Source organism: Schistocerca nitens, chromosome 11 (assembly GCF_023898315.1).
Source record: "Schistocerca nitens isolate TAMUIC-IGC-003100 chromosome 11, iqSchNite1.1, whole genome shotgun sequence".
Taxonomy (NCBI): Eukaryota; Metazoa; Arthropoda; class Insecta; order Orthoptera; family Acrididae; genus Schistocerca; species Schistocerca nitens.
Window position 1 is genome coordinate 200181143 of NC_064624.1, and position 21408 is coordinate 200202550.

Sequence of the window (21408 nt, forward strand, 5' to 3'; positions counted from 1 at the left end):
AGTTTTACCAAGGACCTTATAAATGTCCAATGTGAGCACCATTTGTCACACGGCACACACTGAGTCTACAGCCGAGTTCTTCCCAAACGTTGATAAGTGTGTCTTCAGTGATTGTAGCAACAGCTGCTTCAGTCCGGTTTCTTAATTCAGGGAGGTCTGCTGGTAGCGGAGGCGCGTACGTACACACGATCCTTGATGAAGTCCCGAAGCAAAAAAATCGCATGGTGTTAGGTCGGGTGAACGTGGAGGCGATGCAAAGCAAGCCCTGTCATTGGGCTCCTTGTGGCGTATCCAGCACTTGGGTACAGTGAAGTTCAACCAATCGCGTACTTCGCTATGCCAGTGAGGTGGGGCACCATCTTCCTGGAAAATGAAGTTCTCTGGCTCATCTTCTTCCAACTGAGGGAAGAGCCGTTGCTCCAATGTATCAAGGTAAGAGGTGCCAGTTACAGTAGCTTCACCAAAAACGGAAGGCCCAAAAACTTTCCTCTGGAATACGGCACAAAAAACAGTCACTTAGGGGAATCTCGTTGCATTTGTAGCACCTCGTGAGGATTTTCTGAGCCCCATATGCGCACATTGTGAGTGTTAACATGTCCATTCATCACTGAAGACAACACGATCCAGAAAGCCTTCATCGTCATGAAAGCACATTTCATTTGCGAAGTTGGCTCGTAATCCATGGTCTGTCGGCTTTAGAGCCTGTAATAACTGTAAATGGTAAGGACGTGGTTGTAAGCGTTTTGCCCGCATCTCGTGGTCGTGCGGTAGCGTTCTCGCTTCCCACGCCCGGGTTCCCGGGTTCGATTCCCGGCGGGGTCAGGGATTTTCTCTGCCTCGTGATGGCTGGGTGTTGTGTGCTGTCCTTAGGTTAGTTAGGTTTAAGTAGTTCAAAGTTCTAGGGGACTGATGACCATAGATGTTAAGTCCCATAGTGCTCAGAGCCATTTTTGTACGCGTTTTCTTAAAACTTTCCGAACACTCGAAACGGGAACTTGTAACTCACGACTAGCCTTCCGGAGCGATATCTTTGGGCTACTAGTGAACGACTCTCTCACTCGCTCAACAGTCGCTTCACTAACTCTTGGTCGTCCTGAGCTCTTCCCTTTACAAAGGCAGCCAGTATCTTCAAATTGATGATACCATCTATGAATGTTATTATCACTTGATCACATATAGATTGCACATATAAAATTCTATCCAAGATCCTGTATGGAAGAATCAAGGAGCAATTAGAACAGGAGTTAGGGGAATATCAGGGAGGTTTCAGACCATGGAGAAGCTGTGCGGAGCAGGTAATTAGTTTAAAATTGATTATGGCATACTACAAGAAACGGAACAAACCTCTGGCAATAACATTTGTAGATTTTAAGAAGGCATATGACTGTCTCCACAGACCTTCAGTATTAAAAATTTTAAGAAATCTAGGACTCCATCCAAAACTAATTAAAACAATACAACTCACTCTAACCAACACCAAATCAGAAGTGTTTAGAGGAGAAATTTCGGAACCATTCCTCATAAAAACAGGCTTAAGACAAGGTGACTGCCTATCACCATTAGTTTTCAACTGTGCACTGGAATACATAATGAGAGAATGCTACAAGGACAATCCAAAGAGGATAAGAATTGGAAGTGCAAAAGATGATATTAGCTTAAACTGCTTGGGATTCGCTGATGATATTGCTCTCCTAGCCAACACCGTTCAAGAAGCCAGGCAACAAGTGAAACCACTACAACAAATAGCAGAGAAAGTAGGCCTTAGAATATCATTTGAAAAAACGGAGATTATGATAACTGATCCACCACTTGCAAACAAAATTACAATAGGAGAACAGGAAATCAAAATTGTTGATAAATTTAAATATTTAGGCGAAATAATAACATACAATCTAAATGAGAAGCCATCATGGCAAAATAGGATAAAAAAACTGAACTAAGCATATTACATTACCAAAACTACATACAACAAAAAAAGCCTATCTATAGATGCAAAATTAAAACACTATAAAACAGTTACACAACCAGAAATAACATATGCAGCTGAAACTATCTTCAAAACAACTAATACAGCAGAAATTGACAGAATACTAAAAATAGAAAGAAGAATAATTAGGACATGTATAAATAAACAGTATAAAATAAATGGACATTGGAGAATAGCATCAAATGAAACAGTATATAAGAAAATAGAACCAGTCATGAGCACAATCAGGAAGAAACGCATCTCATTCTTTGGACATCTGATGAGAATTCCAGAAAACAGAATTAGTAAAAAAATAATACAAAAATTGTGGAATAGCAAGAGCGACATTAAATGGATAACAGAAATTAAGGAAGATATAAAAGAACTTCAAATTACAGTAGATGACCTAAAAAACAAGACAGAGAAAACCAGAATACTGCAAGACCCGCGAACCAGACTACAAATGAAAATCAATAAAAGGAGTACAGGAAGAGTTGTCTCAGATGAAGAAAGAAAGAAAATATCTGAAAGAATGAAGAAATATTGGGCAGACAGAAGAGCAAAACACCTTTCATATAAGAATAGCCTCTAATAATTATATTATCTAAATATATTAAGTTATTGTCGAACCAAATTGTATCCATGTGTAACAACATGTTTAGAACTTTGTATTTTTGACTACAATGGCCCAATGAAGGCCATAAAATAAATAATAAAATAATAAAAAAATCACTTGATCACAGCTGAACTTCAGCCGGAACGTACGTTGCACAGTAACTACAGATTGGGTCTTTGCAAACTGCAAAACACAAAACGCTTTGTGTTCACTAGTCGCCATCTTCGCTACTAGCGCTCTCTAGCGGATTGCATGCGCACTGGTGCCAAACACAGCTGTCTGAGTTGCTCTCTCATTTGACATACCATTTATAACTATAAATTTAATGTAATAAATAATATAAAGCGTTAAAACCCCGATATTCATTTATAAACATCCTGTATAAATTGAAGTTTGAGAAAGTCTTTTGTGTTGACAATAAGAGAGTAGAAGCATTTGAAATGCGCTGCTACAGAAGAATGCTGAAGATTAGATGGGTAGATTGTATAACCGATGAGGAGTTGCTGAATAGAATTGGGTAGACAAGAAATATGCAGGACAACTTGACTAAAAGAAGGGATCGATTGGGAGGACACATTCTGAGACATCAAGGGATCCACCAATTTAGTGCTGGAGGGAAGCGTAGAGGATAAAAATCGTAGAGGGAGACCAAGGGATGAGTACACAAACCAGATTCAGAAGGATGTAGGTTGCAGTAGTTGTTCGGAAATGAAGAGGATTGCACAGGATAGAGTAGCATGGAGGGATACGTCAAACCAGTCTCTGGACTGAATACCACGACAACAACACTACCTACAATAGACGTATAACGGATCAAACCATGCAGTCCAACCAACACTCTCAAATCTTATTGTGTATCTTCTAAGATAAGGATTACAGTCACTGCTGCCTCGCATGTTACTGCATCTATCCGTGAACCAAACCGATAATTCGCGTCAGCATTTTTCAGCCATGGCTTATTAATCTGATTCTTTACTAATATTCACTCTAGTTCGTACCTACCACTTATTGGAATCGAATTATTACACTCTCCATGAAATCCGCGAGTATTTCACCTGTGTAATATATATGAGAGCCATTCAGTAATTAAAGAGACAAATTGGTCTGGAGAAAAAAGCGTTTATTTTTACAAAACAATACTTTTTGGACTTTTCAACATAATCCCCTAGAACATTTATGCACTTGTTCCAACGGGCTACAAGCTTTTTTATTCCGGCTGCAAACAACTTTAAGCCATGTCTCCGCAATATCCTTTCTTTCAGGAGTGCTAGTTCTGCAAGGTTCGCAGGAGAGCTTCTGTAAAGTTTGGAAGGTAGGAGACGAGATACTGGCAGAAGTAAAGCTCTGAGTACGGGGCGTGAGTCGAGCTTCGGTAGCTCAGATGGTAGAGCACTTGCCCGCGAAAGGCAGAGGTCCCGAGTTCGAGTCTCGGTCGGGCAAACAGTTTTAATCTGCCAGGAATTTTCATATCAGCGCACACTCCGCTGCAGAGTGAAAATCTCATTCTGGAAACACCCCCCAGGCTGTGCCTAAGCCATGTCTCCGCAATATCCTTTATTTCAGGAGTGCTAGTTCTGCAAGGTTCGCAGGAGAGCTTCTGTAAAGTTGGGAAGGTAGGAGACGAGGTACTGGCAGAAGTAAAGCTGTGAGTACCGGGCGTGAGTCGAGCTTCGGTAGCTCAGATGGCAGAGCACTTGCCCGCGAAAGGCAAGGGTCCCGAGTTCGAGTCTCGGTCGGGCACACAGTTTTAATCTGCCAGGAAGTTTCAACTTTTAATCTTGATGTTTGAACCCGTTTCCCACAAACTTTTTCACGTCGTTGTTGTCCTGGAACCTCTTTCCACGTAATGACTCCATCAGTGCACCAGAGAAATGGAAATCACTAGGAGCCACATCAGGAATCTCTACTCTGAGGATGTACTTCCCCGCCTATTTCGTCGATGGTTTCGGAGGTCGGTTGAGCAGTATGAGGACGTGCGTTGTCTTGCTAGAGAATCACACCTCTCCTCTGAGATCCACGACGTCTCTCTCTCTCTCTCGTGGCTGGTTTCACCTTCTTTAAGAGCAAAACCGAGTAGTATTGGCTGTTCATTGTACGCTTCTCTTCGAGATAATCACAAAAAACTGGACCTCCAGCATCCCAAAACACCGTCAACATGACTTTCTCTGCTGATGCTCGGATTTTGAATTTTTTTCGTGACAGGTGACCTGGTGTGCTTCCACTCCATGCTTTGCGTTTTTGATTCTGGCTCACAACAGTGAACCCACGTTTCATCACAAGTTAAAATTTTGTTGAGGAAGTGCTCACCTACTCTTTCACAACGTCCCTATAGCTCTGTGCACACCCTCAACCTTGTTTCCTCGTGTAGCCGCATCAACTCCTTTGGGACCCACCTTACACATGTTTTGCGGTACTTCACCTTGTTACAGATAATGTTACGAACTGCACCAGTACTGACTTGAACCTTATCAACTATCATTTCCACAGTCACACGACCATCGCCACGAATAACGTTATCAATCCGACATTCAAGTGAGGGAGTTTAAACTGCAAATGGTCGGCCAGAACGGTGTTCGTCACTCGCTGAGCCGCGACCATTTTTTGCTCCACCCACTTGTAAAAATTTGCACGATTACAACCTTCACCATGAAGTTCAGACATTCTACAGTATACGTTTACTGGTTTCTCGCCTTCAGCTAGTAAAAAACGAATGACTAATGTGGATATTTCAAGCGAACTCGCCATCCTGAAATGCATTTTTCAGATTATAAACAAAACAATGTAGATACATCAGCTGATCAGGGCTCGTCCCAATGATGCCAACGTAAAACCATAAGACTGCCAAACTTGCCCTACTGACATTTTTTTCCCCAGACCAATTTCCCTGTTTAATTATTGAATGACCGTCGTAGTTTTGTTAAGGTTGGTTCTACCAAATATCACCAGAGACCTTGTTTCGACTTGAGACTTTCAATGCTTGGGCATGTGTCCCGAAACTCTCGCTGTACCTTTACGTTACCTTACACATGTTCATAGTCGAGTAGACGTTTGGGGCCAGTAGGCCACGAAGTGTTTCTGCGAGAGACGTTTCCAACGCTGAGCTCGTTTCATCGTCAGGAGCGCCACTCACCCCCGGCGCGGAGGACGTGACGAGCAGCACCGGGCTGGGCCAGCAGCAGCCCATGGAGCCGCACCACCACACGCTGGTCGCCATGGCGCTCGAGCACCACCACGCCACCTACCTCCAGCCTGGGTGAGTACCGACACACACACATGCATGCACTACTGGCCATTAAAATTGCTACACCAAGAAGAAATGCAGATGATAAAGAGGTATTCATTGGACAAATATGTTATACTAGAACTGACATGTGATTACATTTTCACGCAATTTGGGTGCATAGATCCTGAGAAATCAGTACCCAGAACAACCACCTCTGCCCATAATAACGGCCTCGATACGCATGGGCATTGAGTCAAACGGAGCTTGGATGGGGTGTACAGGTACAGCTGCCCGTGCAGCTTCAACACGATTCGACAGTTCATCAAGAGTAGTGACTGGCGTATAGTGACGAGCCAGTTGCTCGGCCACCATTGACCAGACGTTTTCAGTTGGTGAGAGATCTGGACAATGTGCTGGCCAGGGCAGCACCCGTAGATTACATGTATCCATAAAGGCCCGTACAGGACCTGCAACATGCGGACGTCTATTATCCTGTTGAAATTTAGGGTTTCGCACGGATCGAATGTAGAGCCACGGGTCGTAACACATCTGAAATGTGACGTCCACTGTTCAAAGTAGCGTCAATGCAAACAAGAGGTGACCGAGACGTGTAACGAATGGCACCCCATACCATCACGCCGGGTGATACGCCACTATGGTGATGACGAATAGACGCTTCCAATGTGCGTTCACTGTGATCTCGCCAGATACGGATGCGACTATCGTGATGCTGTAAAGAGAACCTCGAATCATCCGAAAAAAATGACATTTTGCCATTCGTGCACCCAGGTTCGTTGTCGAGTACACCATCGCAGGCGCTCCTGTCTGTGATGCAGCGTCAAGGGTAACCGCAGCCACGGTCTCCGAGCTGGTAGTCCGTGCTGCTGCAAACGTCGTCGAACTGTTCGTGCAGATGGTTGTTGTCTTGCAAACGTCCCCATCTGTTGACTCAGGGATCGAGACGTGGCTGCACGATCCGTTACAGGCATGCGGATAAGATGCCTGTCATCTCGACTGCTAGTGATACGAGGCCGTTGGGATCCAGCACGGCGTTCCGTATTTCCCTCCTGAACTCACAGATTCCATATTCTGCTAACAGTCATTGGATCTCGACCGACGCGAGCAGCAATGTCGCGATACGATAAACCGCAATCGCGATAGACTACAATTCGACCTTTATCAAAGTCGGAAACGTGATGGTATGCATTTCTCCTCCTTACACGAGCTATCACAACAACGTTTCACCAGGCAACGCCGGTCAACTGCTGTTTGTGAATGAGGAATCGGTTGGAAACTTTCCTCGTGTCAGCACGTTGTAGGTGTCGCCACCGGCACCAACCTTGTGTGAATGCTCTGAAAAGCTAATCATTTCCATATCGCAGCATCTTCTTTCTGTCGGTTCGGTTAGATTTCGCGTCTGTAGCACATCAGCTTCGTGGTGTAGCAATTTTAATATATATATATATATATATATATATATATATATATATATATATCTCGGGTGGAGAAAAATTGTGTCACGAAATTTTAACCCTGGAAAGCTGATGCCAGTTGGAACCAATATTACTAATGTTGTATAGGTGGACAACACACCATTTATAAACTAGGGAAACTTGACAGCAGGCATTCCGATTGGCCATGTGGTTGCCCTGTTGCCAGATGCTCTGGACAACGCACGACAGCAAATGCTAACCCTGCCGGAGATTGCAATGTATCCGTGGCGGCCCGCACGCTCGGTTGTAGCGCGCCCGCCTTCCACTCTGGGGGCCCGGGGGCGAATCCCCCCGGATCCGGACACGTCCAATGTAGTTTCGTGATAAGACGTACTGCCAACTAACCCATCAACAGCTATTAATTCGCGTACAGAAAGTCTTTTACAAATTCTGTGGCAGAACAGTACATCACAGACGTCCTGAGTCCTCACGTGTTACTCCTCATACGACAGTGTCGTGGTACTATTTTCCAACAGAACAACACTCGTCCACGTATTCTTGTTAATATTGAGCTACTCTCCTTTTGCTATGAACCGATCAAGGGAAGTGAGATGGTAGAACAGTACATCACAGACGTCCTGAGTCCTCACGTATTACTCCTCATACGACAGTGTCGTGGTACTATTTTCCAACAGAACAACACTCGTCCACGTATTCCTGTTAATATTGAGCTACTGTCCTTTTGCTATGAACCGATCAAGGGAAGTGAGATCGCAGAACAGTACATCACAGACGTCTGAGTCCTCATGTGTTACTCCTCATACGACAGTGTCGTGGTACTATTTTCCAACAGAACAACACTCGTGCATGTATTCCTAATAATATTGAGCTACTCTCGTGTTGCTATGAACCGATCAAGGGAAGTGAGAAGGCAGAACAGTACATCACAGACGTCTGAGTCATCATGTGTTACTCCTCATACGACAGTGTCGTGGTACTATTTTCCAACAGAACAACACTCGTGCACGTGTTCCTGTTAATATTGAGCTACTCTCGTGTTGCTATGAACCGATCAAGGGAAGTGAAATGGCAGAACAGTACATCACAGACGTCTGAGTCATCATGTGTTACTCCTCATACGACAATGTCTTGGTACTATTTTCCAACTGAACAACACTCGTGCACGTATTCCTGTTAATATTGAGCTAATCTCCTTTTGCTATGAACCGATCAAGGGAAGTGAGATATCAGAACAGTATATCACAGACGTCCTGAGTCCTCACGTATTACTCCTCATACGACAGTGTCGTGGTACTATTTTCCAACACAAGAACACTCGTCCATGTATTCCTGTTAATATTGAGCTACTCTCGTGCTGCTATGAACCGATGAAGGGAAGTGAGATGGCAGAACAGTACATCACAGACGTCTGAGTCCTCATGTGTTACTCCTCATACGACAATGTCTTGGTACTATATTCCAACAGAACAACACTCGTCCACGTATTCCTGTTAATATTGAGCCACTCTCCTTTTGCTCTGATCCGATCAAGGGAAGTAAGATGGCAGAACAGTACATCACAGACGTCTGAGTCCTCATGTGTTACTCCTCATACGTCAGTGTCGTGGTATTATTTTCCGACAGAACAACACTCGTGCACGTGTTCCTGTTAATATTGAGCTACTCTCGTGTTGCTATGAACCGACCAAGGGAAGTGAGATGGCAGAACAGTACATCAGACGTCCTGAGTCCTCACGTGTTACTCCTCATACGACAGTGTCGTGGTACTATTTTCCAACAGAACAACACTCGTGCACGTGTTCCTGTTAATATTGAGCTACTCTCGTGTTGCTATGAACTGATCAAGGGAAGTGAGATGGCAGAACAGTACAGCAGACGTCCTGAGTCCTCACGTGTTACTCCTCATACGACAGTGTCGTGGTACTATTTTCCAACAGAACAACACTCGTCCACGTATTCCTGTTAATATTGAGCTACTCTCCTTTTGCTATGAACTGATCAAGGGAAGTGAGATGGCAGAACAGTACATCACAGACGTCCTGAGTCCTCACGTATTACTCCTCATACGACAGTGTCGTGGTACTATTTTCCAACACAACACAGTCGTCCACGTATTACTGTTAATATTGAGCTACTCTCCTTTTGCTATGAACCGATCAAGGGAAGTGAGATGGCAGAACAGTACATCACAGACGTCTGAGTCCTCATGTGTTACTCCTGATACGACAGTGTCGTGGTACTATTTCCCAACAGAACAACACTCGTGCACGTATTCCTGTTAATATTGAGCTACTCTCCTTTTGCTATGAACCGATCAAGGGAAGTGAGATGGCAGAACAGCACATCACAGACGTCTGAGTCCTCGTGTGTTACTCCTCATACGACAGTGTCGTGGTAGTATTTTCCAACGGAACAACACTCGTCCACGTATTCCTGTTAATATTGAGCTACTCTCCCTTTGCTATGAACCGATCAAGGGTAGTGAGAGTGCAGAACAGTACATCACAGATGTCCTGAGTCCTCACGTGTTACTCCTCATACGACTGTGTCATGGTACTATTTTCCAACAGAACAACACTCGTCGACGTATTCCTGTTAATATTGAGCTACTCTCCTTTTGCTATGAACCGATCAAGGGAAGTGAGATGGCAGAACAGTACATCACAGACGTCTGAGTCCTCATGTGTTACTCCTCATACGACAGTGTCGTGGTACTATTTTCCAACAGAACAACACTCGTCCACGTGTTCCTGTTAATATTGAGCTACTCTCCTTTTGCTATGAACCGATCAAGGGAAGTGAGATGGCAGAACAGTACAACACAGACGTCCTGAGTCCTCACGTGTTACTCCTCATACGACAGTGTCGTGGTACTATTTTCCAACACAACAACACTCGTCCACGTATTCCTGTCAATATTGAGCTACTCTCCTTTTGCTATGAACCGATCAAGGGAAGTGAGATGGCAGAACAGTACATCACAGACGTCCTGAGTCCTCACTCCTCATACGACAGTGTCGTGGTACTATTTTCCAACAGAACAACACTCGTGCACGTATTCCTGTTAATATTGAGCTACTCTCCTGTTGCTATGAACCGATCAGGGGAAGTGAGATGGCAGAACAGTACATCACAGACGTCCTGAGTCCTCACATATTACTCCTCATACGACAGTGTCGTTGTACCATTTTCCAACATGACAATGCTCTTGCACACACGGCTTGTGTTCCCGTTAATATTGAGCTACTCTCGTGGCCAGCATGACCCCCAGAAGTGTCCCAAATAGAATTTGTGTGATTACTGTATACTAATGCCAGTGCCAGGATTCCAAGGACCTGAAACAACATTTGTGGAGCAGCCTGGAACAGATACGGCACCCTTCCCAAGAGAATCAGTGCATGGGTCCAAGTAACAGTGGATGCTACGTCATACTGGTAACTGTTTCCATTATAAATTTGCCAAACCAGTCAAGTAACGTCGCGTATATTCTCTAACCATGAAGTTTCATTTCGTTTTCTGGTCCTCTTATGGACACTTCACTTTTTTAGGGTGTGTCAAAGGAAGTTTTAGACACTTTGGGCACAGGTTCCTTAGACCAAACCGAGGACAATAATTCGTCTAAACATGTATCCTATAATCATTCATTTTCGATTTACAAAGTTTACTTGGAGCAGATTTGCAACGACAACGTAAGAATGTAAATGCACACATTCAGAGACAGGTAGGACTGTTGAGGGTGGACATGGGCATCAGTTTAAGAGAAATGTGTGGGCTGTGACAGTCTGATCAAATGGCTCCAGGCACTATGGGACTTAACATCTGAGGTCATCAGACCCCTACACCTAGAACTACTTAAACCTAACTAACCTAAAGACATCACACACACCCATGCCCGGGGCAGGATTCGAACCTGCGACCGTAGCAGCGGCGTGGCTCCAGACCGAGGCGCCTAGAACCGCTCGGCCACTCCGGCCGGCGTATGACGGTCTGCTAGGTCCGTATGTCCTCCCAGAAAGTGCCTAGGATTAGTGTGAAGGAACATGTGGTTTATGCACAGTGTGCCACCAGCACATTCCAGTGTCACTGTTGGATACGCACCGGCTAGTATCTACTTTGACAGGTGGACAGGGTAGAGGAGGCCCAGTATCACGGCCTGCGTGCTCTCTTGACCTCAGGATTTTTATCTCTGGGGTCACTGTAAACAATTGTGCCTCAGACAACCTGTAGACAGAAACTCGTCAAGGACGTGTGCCGGAGGCGTGTCATGCAGTCCAGTATCTGAAATGGTGAGTCAGTCCACGATTCTACGAATGCGTCCATGTGTGGAACCAAGAACTGGCTATTTTGACCATTTACTATGTATTTCTGAGTTGACACTTCCGCGCTGAATATGTGTAACTGACGTCTTGAACATAAAAATTCGCCTGCCCGTGTGACCGAGTGGTTGTAGTCGCTACAGTCTGGAACCGCGCCTCCGCTACGGTCGCAGGTTAGAATCCTGCCTCGGGCATGGATTTGTGTGATGCCCTTAGTTAGGTTAGTTAGGTTTAAGTAGTTGTAGGGGGCTGATGGCCTCAGAAGTTGTCCCATAGTGCTCCGAACCATTTGAACCCATAAAAATTCATTAATACTACTATAAAAGAAAGGATATACAAGATTAGAAGGACGTACACAGATGAGCCAAAACATTACGACCACTGCCCATCAGCGCCGTCGGATGTCGCCTGGTGACGTTGCGGGCAAGTGACACTGTAACAAAAGTGTGAAAGCGGACCAGACAACGGACGGGGGTTCATTCCGGCGGAGATACGAGCTGCAGACGGGGAAATCTGTTGACATAAGCGATTTTGCCAACGGGCAGATTACTATAACGCAGAGCCTGTGAACTAATGTCTCGAAAACGGCGAAGCCGGTCGAATGTTCGCGTGCTACTGTCGTGAGTGTCTACGGAAAGAGGTAGAGGGGTTGGGTTGGGTTGTTTTGGGGGAAGGAGACCAGACAGCGAGGTCATCGGTCTCATCGGATTAGGGAAGGGTGGGGAAGGAAGTCGGCCGTGCCCTTTCAGAGGAACCATCAAGGAATTTGGTTCAAAATGGTTCAAATGGCTCTGAGCACTATGGGACTTAACTTCTGAGCTCATCAGTCCCCTAGAACTTAGAACTACTTAAACCTAACTAACCTAAGGACATCACACACATCCATGGCCGAGGCAGGATTCGAACCTGCGACTGCAGCAGTCGCCCGGTGCCAGACTGTAGCGCCTAGAACCGCTTGGCCACCCCGGCCGGCCAAGGAATTTGCCTGCAGTGATTTAGAGAAATCACGGAAAACCTAAATCAGGATGGCCGGACGCGGGATTGAACCGTCGTCCTCCCGAATGCGAGTCCAGTGTCTAACCACTGCGCCACCTCGCAGAGGTAGAAGGACAGTGAAACTACTACTACGCGATAAATGGTTGGACGTCCACGACTCTTCACAGAACGTGGGGTTCGGAGGCTCGTCTGCTCTGTAAAGTAGGATAGGTGGTGATCTGAGGCATCTATGCCGAAAGAGCGCAATGCTGGGGCACATACAGGTGTTTTGGAGCACACCGTTCATCGTACAGTGTCGAACATGGATCTGCACAGCTAACCACCCCTACGTGTTCGCATGTTGACCCGACGACATCGTCAAGTGCGATTGTAGTGGGCGGCGGCCGCCATGACCGAGCGGTTCTAGGCGCTTCAGTCCGGAACCGCGCTGCTGCCACGGTCGCAGGTTCGAATCCTGCCTCGGGCATGGATGTGTGTGATGTCCTTAGGTTAGTTAGGTTTAAGTAGTTCTAAGTTCTAGGGGACTGATGACCTCAGAAGTTAAGTCCCATAGTGCTCAGAGCCATTTGTTTTAAGAGAAGAAGGAAAGCGCCTTTTCTTGCTACCTTTTGCGCCTTTCCTCGGCCTGCTCTTATGTTGATAGTGGGCTTAAATAGAGCATATTGTAATACCAAAGTCTACTTCATTTATTTCGTACCAGTTGACCTCTTTGATTCCCATAGTGATGATGATAATTTTTCGTGTGCTTCTACAGTTTCTCCCAGAGGTCGTAAAGGAAAGGTTGACGGCGAACTGTTCGTTGGTATAAGGACCGGACACGTTACCGTGTTCTTCCGTTATTTGTTCAACATCACTCAGCCAGAACTGCCCTCAGATCGGCTTACCGACCATTTCTTTCGTTTTCTGCGTATACTTTTTTTGTCTAAGAATTTTGTTACGTTGGTCGATCAATCACCACTGTATAATGACGTCATCAATGGCATCATTGACTTCACGTCTCCAGTTCCACGAGTTAATACACACACTCAACACAGAATATACTTTGATGTCAATTTAAGTAGTTCTAAGTTCTAGGGGACTGATGACCTCAAATGTTAAGTCCCATAGTGCTCAGAGCCATTTCAACCATTTTTACAGTGAGATGATTCGACCGTCGATCAGTGGAAACGTGTCGACTCTTTGGAGTGAATCACATTTTTGCTACACTGGGTCGACGGTCGTCTTCACAAACGCCGAAGTGAACGGCGGCTCGAAACGTGCAGCGCGCCACGGACGCAAGGTGGTGGGAGCAGTGCTGAGCTACGGGAGACATTCTCCTCCGCTTGCATGGGACCTGTGGCGGTAATAGAAGACACGTCGACAGCTGCGAACCGCCTGCATCCCTCCATGTTCCACGTCTTCCCCGACGGCGATGCCATCTGACAAGGGAACCTCCCCATCGCACCCCCCTCAGATTTAGTTGCAAGTTGGCACAGTGGATAGGCCTTGAAAAACTGAACACAGATCAATCGAGAAAACAAGAAGAAGTTGTGTGGAACTATGAAAAAAATAAGCAAAATATACAAACTGAGTAGTCCATGCGCAAGATAGGCAACATCAAGGATAACCTAAGCTCAGAAGTGCCGTGGTCCCGCGGTTAGCGTGAGCAGTTGCGGAAGAAGAGGTCCTTGGTTCGAATCTTCCGTCGAGTGACAAGTTTTAATTTTTTATTTTCAGACAATTTTCAGTTCAGGCACTCACAAATAATTAACTTCCATCTCCAAAATTCTAGGACATGTTCAGATTTGCTTGGACAGATGCAGGATTTGACGGTCTACACACGGAAAAATTTGAAAATGTTAAAAACATATATGTTTTGACAGAGCACAGGGAAAACTGTGCGACTGTGAAACTGTTGCATTCATTTGTTGCAGTTTATGTGACAAACTCTTATGTTTTCATCACTTTTTTGGGAGTGATTTTCACATCCATCAGAAAACCTAAATCGGACAAGGTAGAAGAATCTTTCTGCCCATTCGCCAAGTGTACAAGTTAGGTGGGTCGACAACATATTCCTGTCATGTGACGCAAATGCCGTCACCAGTGTCGTATAGAATATATCAGACGCGTTTTCCTGTGGGGGAATCGGTTGACCTGTGACCTTGCGATGAAATGTTTTCGGTTCCCATTGGAGAGACGCGTCCTTCGTCTACTAATCGCACGGTTTATCAGTGCGGTCGCAAAACACAAACACTAAACTTATTACAGCGAACAGAGACGTCAATGAACGAACGGACAGATCAAAACTTTGCGAAAAAAAAAATTCAATTTTTCAGTCGAGGGAAGACTTGAACCAAGGAACTCTCGTTCCACAGCTGCTCACGCTAACCGCAATACCACGGCGCTCCTGAGCTTCCTGTGTCCTTGATGTTGCCTATCTTCCGCATGGACTACTCAGTTTGTATATTTTGCTTAATTTTTTTCATAGTTCCACACAACTTCTTCCTGCTTTCTCGATTGACCTGTGTTCAGTTTTTCAAGGCTATCCACTGTGCCAACTTATAACTAAATCTGAGGGGGGTACGATGGGGAGGTTCCCTTGTCAGCAGTATAACGGTCCCTGTTTCAAAGCCAGAACAGTGCTACAGTAGGTTGACCAGCTTTATGGTCTCGTCACTTGCTTGTCTCGGCGACCAAATTCACGTGATGTAAATCCTGTGAAACCCATCTGTGCCGCTATAGGACGCCACCAATGCGTACACAAATCAGAGGCCCATTATTTACGCGAGATACGTGAGCTGCGCCTAGACATCTAATGCCACGTACACTATGTGATCAAAAGTATCCGGACACCCTCCAAAAACATACGTTTTTCATATTGGGTGCATTCTGCTGCCAGCTACTGCCAGGTACTACATATCAGCGTACTGAGTTGTTAAAATGGCTCTGTGCACTATGGGACTTAACATCTGAGGTCATCAGTCCCCTAGAACTTAGAACTACTTAAACCTAACTAACCTAAGGACATCGCACACATTCATGTCCGAGGCAGGATTCGAACCTCCGACCGTAGCGGTCGCGCGGTCCCAGACTGAAGCGCCTTGAACCACTCGGCCATAGCGGCCAGCTCCACTGTTTCCGTTGTGATAGTGAAGTGGAAACGTGAAGGGACACGTACAGTACAAAAGCGTACAGGCCGACCTCGTCTGTTGACTGACAGAGCGCCATCTCGTTTCCCCCCTTCAAGCTAGACGAGTTTCGTTCTTTGTATCTTTTTCGTTTTATGCTTATTTCGTGAGATATTTGGCCTGGTCACGCTCAATGGACCACCCTGTATATCTTGTAATCTGACTTGTTCCTACATCATATCGATAAAATAATCATGAAAATGATCTACGGAACATGACGTAACTAAACTAAACTAGTTTCATTAGGAAATTCAATCAGTTACTACGTGTAACTTGACAATATTAAAAGGCCGGTGAAAGCACGAATGTCCGCTTGTAAAGTCAGCGGTCGAGAACATTAAAATATTCGTAACATATGATATAGATCACCGTATCTCTCTCACCCGACAACATCAGTTTTCCACAGCAACTGCTCGCGTTGAAAAGTGTGTGTGTGGCAGGATTGTGGTCTAGCAGCGTGTGTTATGTGTGCGTCTGTTTCTACTGTTCACAGGTCGCCATCTTTCTTCCCCTTCCTGTCCTCACCGCCACAGCACCAGAGGAACTTCCAGACGTCCTCACACCTCAGGTAAGCCAGCACTCCGTATCACTCGCAAGTAAACACCCACAACAACAACAACAACATATACGAGACCCCTCACAAAACTTTTATAGGGTGGTCCCTCCTAACTGTTGCCAAACACCTTCTCCCTGATGTTTCGGTAGGTATTTGCAATTGAGGGGGGATATATCTATGATAGGACAGAAGAGGAAACAGGAGTGGATTTAGAAGAGATAGTACACTCACACTCATGAATTAAGGATAATTGTAGAATATGGTGCCACTACACAAAACTGGCGGTAATAGCATAGGCACATATTTATTTATTTATTGCCACATTATAGACGTGTTACCTGATGTTTAAAACAGGTCGTACATCTTAAAATTTTTGTTTTTCATCTTTTTACTGTTTTCTTTTCCTTTGTTTTATCTACAGATTTTACAAAGAATAATACTTTTCAAAATAACAATAATTAAAGGATGATATATATATATATATATATATATATATATATATATATATATATATATATATATATATATATATCAGGCACATAGACATAGGGAACACACACGACACAGATCTGTAAGTCCACAGTATTGGTGATGAGTTGAGAACAAAGTCCCGAAACACATGTGCTACAAAACGCCACTGTTTCCTGCGCTTGCACCCCGACATCAATATGGGGTATGATCACCATGCACACATACACAGGCCGCACAACGGGTTGGCATACTCTGGATCAGGTGGTCGAGCAGCTGCTGGGGTATAGCCTCCCATTCTTGCACCAGTGCCTGTCGGAGCTCCTGAAGTGTCCTATGGGTTTGAAGACGTGCAGCGATACGTCGACCGAGAACGTCCTAGATGTGCTCCATGGGGTTTAGGTCTGGAGAACAGCCAGGCCACTCCATTCGCCTGGTATCTTCTGTTTTAAGGTACTCCTCTACGATGGCAGCGCGGTGGGGATGTACGTAATCATCCGTCAGGAGGAAGGTGGGACCCACTGCACCCCTGAAAAGGCGGACATACTGGTGCAAAATGACGTCCCGATACACCTGACCTGTTACAGTTCCTCTGTCAAAGAAATGGAGGGGTGTACGTTCACCAATCATAATCCCACCCCACACCGTCAAACCACGACCTCCATACAGGTCCCTTTCAAGGGCATTAAGGGGTTGGAATCTGGTTCCTGGTTCACGCCAGATGAAAACCCGACGAGAATCACTGTTCAGACTCGTCCGTGAACATAACCTGGGACCACTGTTCCAATGACCATGTACTGTGCTCTAGACACCAGGCTTTGCAGGCTCTCCTGTGACCAGGAGTCAGTGGAATGCACCTTGCAGGTCTCCGGGCGAATAAACCCTGTCTGTTGAGTCGTCTGTAGACTGTGTGTCTGGAGACAACTGTTCCAGTGGCTGCGGTAAGGTCCAGAGCGAGGCTACCTGCAGTACTCAGTCCGTCTGCGGGCACTGATGGTGAGATATCGGTCTTCTTGTGGTGTTGTACACTGTGGACGTCCCGTACTGTAGCGCCTGGACACGTTTCCCGTCTGCTGGAATCGTTGCCATAATCTTGAGATCACACTTTGTGGCACACAGAGGGCCCGTGCTACGACCTGCTGTGTTTGACCAGCCTCCAGTCGCCCTAGTATTCTACCCCTCATATCGTCATCAATGTGTGTACTTTGAGCCATTTTCAACACACAGTCATCATTAGCACGTCTGCACACTTACTCGCTGCACCCTACTCTGACACGCACCAACACACTTCTGCGTATGTGGACTGCTGCTAGCGCCACCGTGCGACGACCGCAGGTCAAATGCACCGCACGGTCGTACCCCGAGGTGATTTAAACTCGCAAACCACCCACCAGAGCGTTCTTTCACCATGTATCAGCATTATCCTTAATTTATGAGCAGTCAGAATTTAAAGGAGCTCTGCAGCACTTAAGACCAAATAAGGCAGAAGGGATACCATCAGAATTTCTAAAATCATTGGGGGAAGTGGCAACAAAACGACTATTCACGTTGGTGTGTAGAATATATGAGTCTGGCGATATACCATCTGACTTTCGGAAAAGCATCATACACACAATTCCGAAGACTGTAAGAGCTGTCAATGCGAGAATTGTTGCACAATCAGCTTAACAGCTCATGCATCCAAGTTGCTGTCAAGAATATTGTACAGAAGAATGGAAAAGAAAATTGAGGATGTGCTAGATGACTATCAGTTTGACTTTAGAAAATGTAAAGGCACGAGAGGTAAATATGATGTTGCGGTTGATAATGGAAGACACGTCCATACGATTTGTCGACCTGGAAAAAGCGTTCCACATCGTAAAATAATTTAGAAATACCGAGAAAAATAGGGGAACGCTATAGGGAGAGATGGGTAGTTACAATGGCCAAGAGGGGGAATAATAAGAGCGGACGACCGAGGACGGAATGCTCGGATTAAAAAGGGTGTAAGACAGGGATGTAGTCTTTCGCCCCACTTTTCATTCTGTAAATCGAAGAAGCAATGTCGGAAATAAAAGAAAGCTTTAGCAGTGGAATTAAAATTTAAGGTGAAAGGATATCAATGATGAGATACGCTGATGACATTCCTATCCTGAGTGAAAATGAAGAAGAATTACATGATCTGCTGAATGGAATGAACAGTCTAATGAGTACAGTGTGTGGATCGAGAGTAAATCGAAGAAAGACGAAAGTAATGAGAAGCAGCAGAAATGATAACAGCGAGAAGCTTACCATCAGGATTGATGGTCACGAAGTAGATGAAGTTAAGAAATTCTGCTGCCTAGGCAGTAAAATAGTCTATGATGGACAGAGGAAGGAGGACACCAAAAGCAGACTAGCCAAGAGAAATCTATTAGTACCTAACATACGGCTTAATTTGAGGAAGAAATTTCTGAGAATGTACGTCTGCAGTACAGCACTGTATTGTAGTGAAACATGGACCGTGGGAAAACTGGAACAGAAGAGAATAGGAGCATTTGAGAAGTGGCGCTACAGACGAATTTTGAAAATTAGGTGGATCGATAAGGTAAGGAATGAGGAGGTTCTGAGCAGAATCAGAGAGGAAAGAAGTATGTGTAACACACTGACAGTAAGAAGATGACGAATGTTGAAAATTAGGTTGATTGATAAGGTTAGCAATGAGGAGGTTCTGAGCAGAATCAGAGAGGGAACAATATATGTGTAACACACTGACAGGGAGGACACCGCGAATGTTGAAAATTAGGTGGATTGATAAAGTAAGGAATGAGGAGGTTCCGAGCAGAATCAGAGAGGAAAGAAGTATGTGTGACACACTGAAAGGGAGAACACGACGAATGTTGAAAATTCGGTGGGTTGATAAGGTAAGGAATGAGGAGGTTCCGAGCAGAATCGGAGAGGAAAGAATATATGTGTAACACACTGACAGGGAGAACACGACAATTGTTGAGAATTAGGTGGATTGATAAGGTTAAGAATGAGAAGGTTCTGAGCAGAATCGGAGAGGAAATAATATATGTGTAACACACTGACAGGGAGAACACTACGAATGTTGAAAATTAGGTGGATTGATAAGGTAAGGAATGAGGCGGTTCCAAGCAGAATGGGGAAGGGGGGGGGGGGGCGGGAAGAAGTATGTGTGACACACTGACAGGGAGAAGGGACAGGATTACATGACATCTGTTATGACATCGGGGAATGACTCGCATCATACTAGAGGGAGCTGTAGAGGGCGAAAACTGTGGAGGAAGACAGAGATTGGAATACAAATAGTTGAGGACTTAGGTTGCAAGTGCTACTCTGAGATGATGAGGTCGGCACAGGAGAGGATTTTGTGGCGGGCCGCATCAAATCAGTGAGAAGACTGATAACTTAACAAATAAAAAAATCAGCTGTAGAATGGAATGACGACAATGAAAATTTGTGCCAGACCGGGACTGAAGCCCGGATTTCCCACCTTTGGTCGTTCTATTTGTTCAGGGCGGAGCCCCATTACGCTGATTTAAGTTCATCGTTGACCCATTAACTCAGTTTTCTTATTATTGAGGGCAGTTAACCCTCTGACCAAATACGCTGTATTATCGTGCCGGCTACCATTAGGCTAGCCGAGCATGACTCACGACCAGACCCAGACTCCCACATGGCATCAACCATGCATCCACACCCTGTACTCGTAAATCCATAATGGATATTCCCGTACAGGGGGAGCATGGTGGGACAGTCACAAACGAATTGTAGCTCACACAAGCGAAAAGCAAGAGCATGCAGCGTTACCGAATCTAACATTATACATGATGTCCTGTACAGCTCAGGACAGTGGTTCATATGGCCCAGTCACACGAAATACTCTGCTGTGGACAACACCTTGACAGTATGTTGGCAACTGCCCTCAAAAGCTTGTTGCATTAGCATTATCGCATGGCTGTACTCAGTATTGCTGTATGTTGCGTTGATTTTGAAGCAATGTTGGCAGCAACACTATTGCGGCCACCCATAGCCGAAAAATATTTCCTTTACCAACGCACTTTTACAGACAAAAAAGGTATATATAAGTTGACCACATCAAATAAAAGGGATGTTGAATAAGTAATGCAACACTTTTTTTTTCTCGGCTAATTTCGGTTGAAAAAAATGCGGAATTTGGTGCGGAGCACTTTGCATTATTTCTGCTTCACCCGCTACAGTTTCACATGAAATTCGAATGGGGCGCCACCATATGTGGCGTTCAAAATGGCGTCCGTAAGGGAGGTGTATTTCAAGCAGAGAGCTGTCACTGAGTGTCTTTTGAAGGAAGACCAGAGAAATGCAGGTATTCATAGGCGCTTGCAGAACGTCTGCAGAGACCTGGCAGTGAACAAAAGCACGGCAATTCGTTGGGCGAGGCGTCTGTCATCATCGCTTCGACGTCGCGCAAACCTGTCCCATCTCCCGTGTGCCAGCCGGCTGCACACAGCTGTGAGACTCCTGCAGTTTTGGAACGTGTGGACACTCTCATTCGAGGTGATCGATGGATCGGAATGAAACATCTCGCAGCACAATTGGACGTCTCTGATGATAGTGCTGACGCACTCGTACACCAGGACAACGCCCTTGCTGCAGTGGATACGCCGGTTCCCGTCAGATCGCCG

The 21408-nt window shown here is 45.3% G+C and overlaps 1 protein-coding gene across 1 annotated transcript in view; it reads left to right on the forward strand.

Moving 5' to 3' along the window:
• The window catches only part of LOC126212775 (forkhead box protein F2-like), a 483336-nt gene that overhangs the window by 424221 nt on the left and 37707 nt on the right, over window positions 1-21408 (forward strand). Inside the window, exons 5-6 of the mRNA XM_049940180.1 lie at window positions 5700-5835; window positions 16232-16306. Coding sequence (XP_049796137.1) covers window positions 5700-5835; window positions 16232-16306 — 211 coding nt within the window. The remainder of the gene's footprint in view (window positions 1-5699; window positions 5836-16231; window positions 16307-21408) is intronic.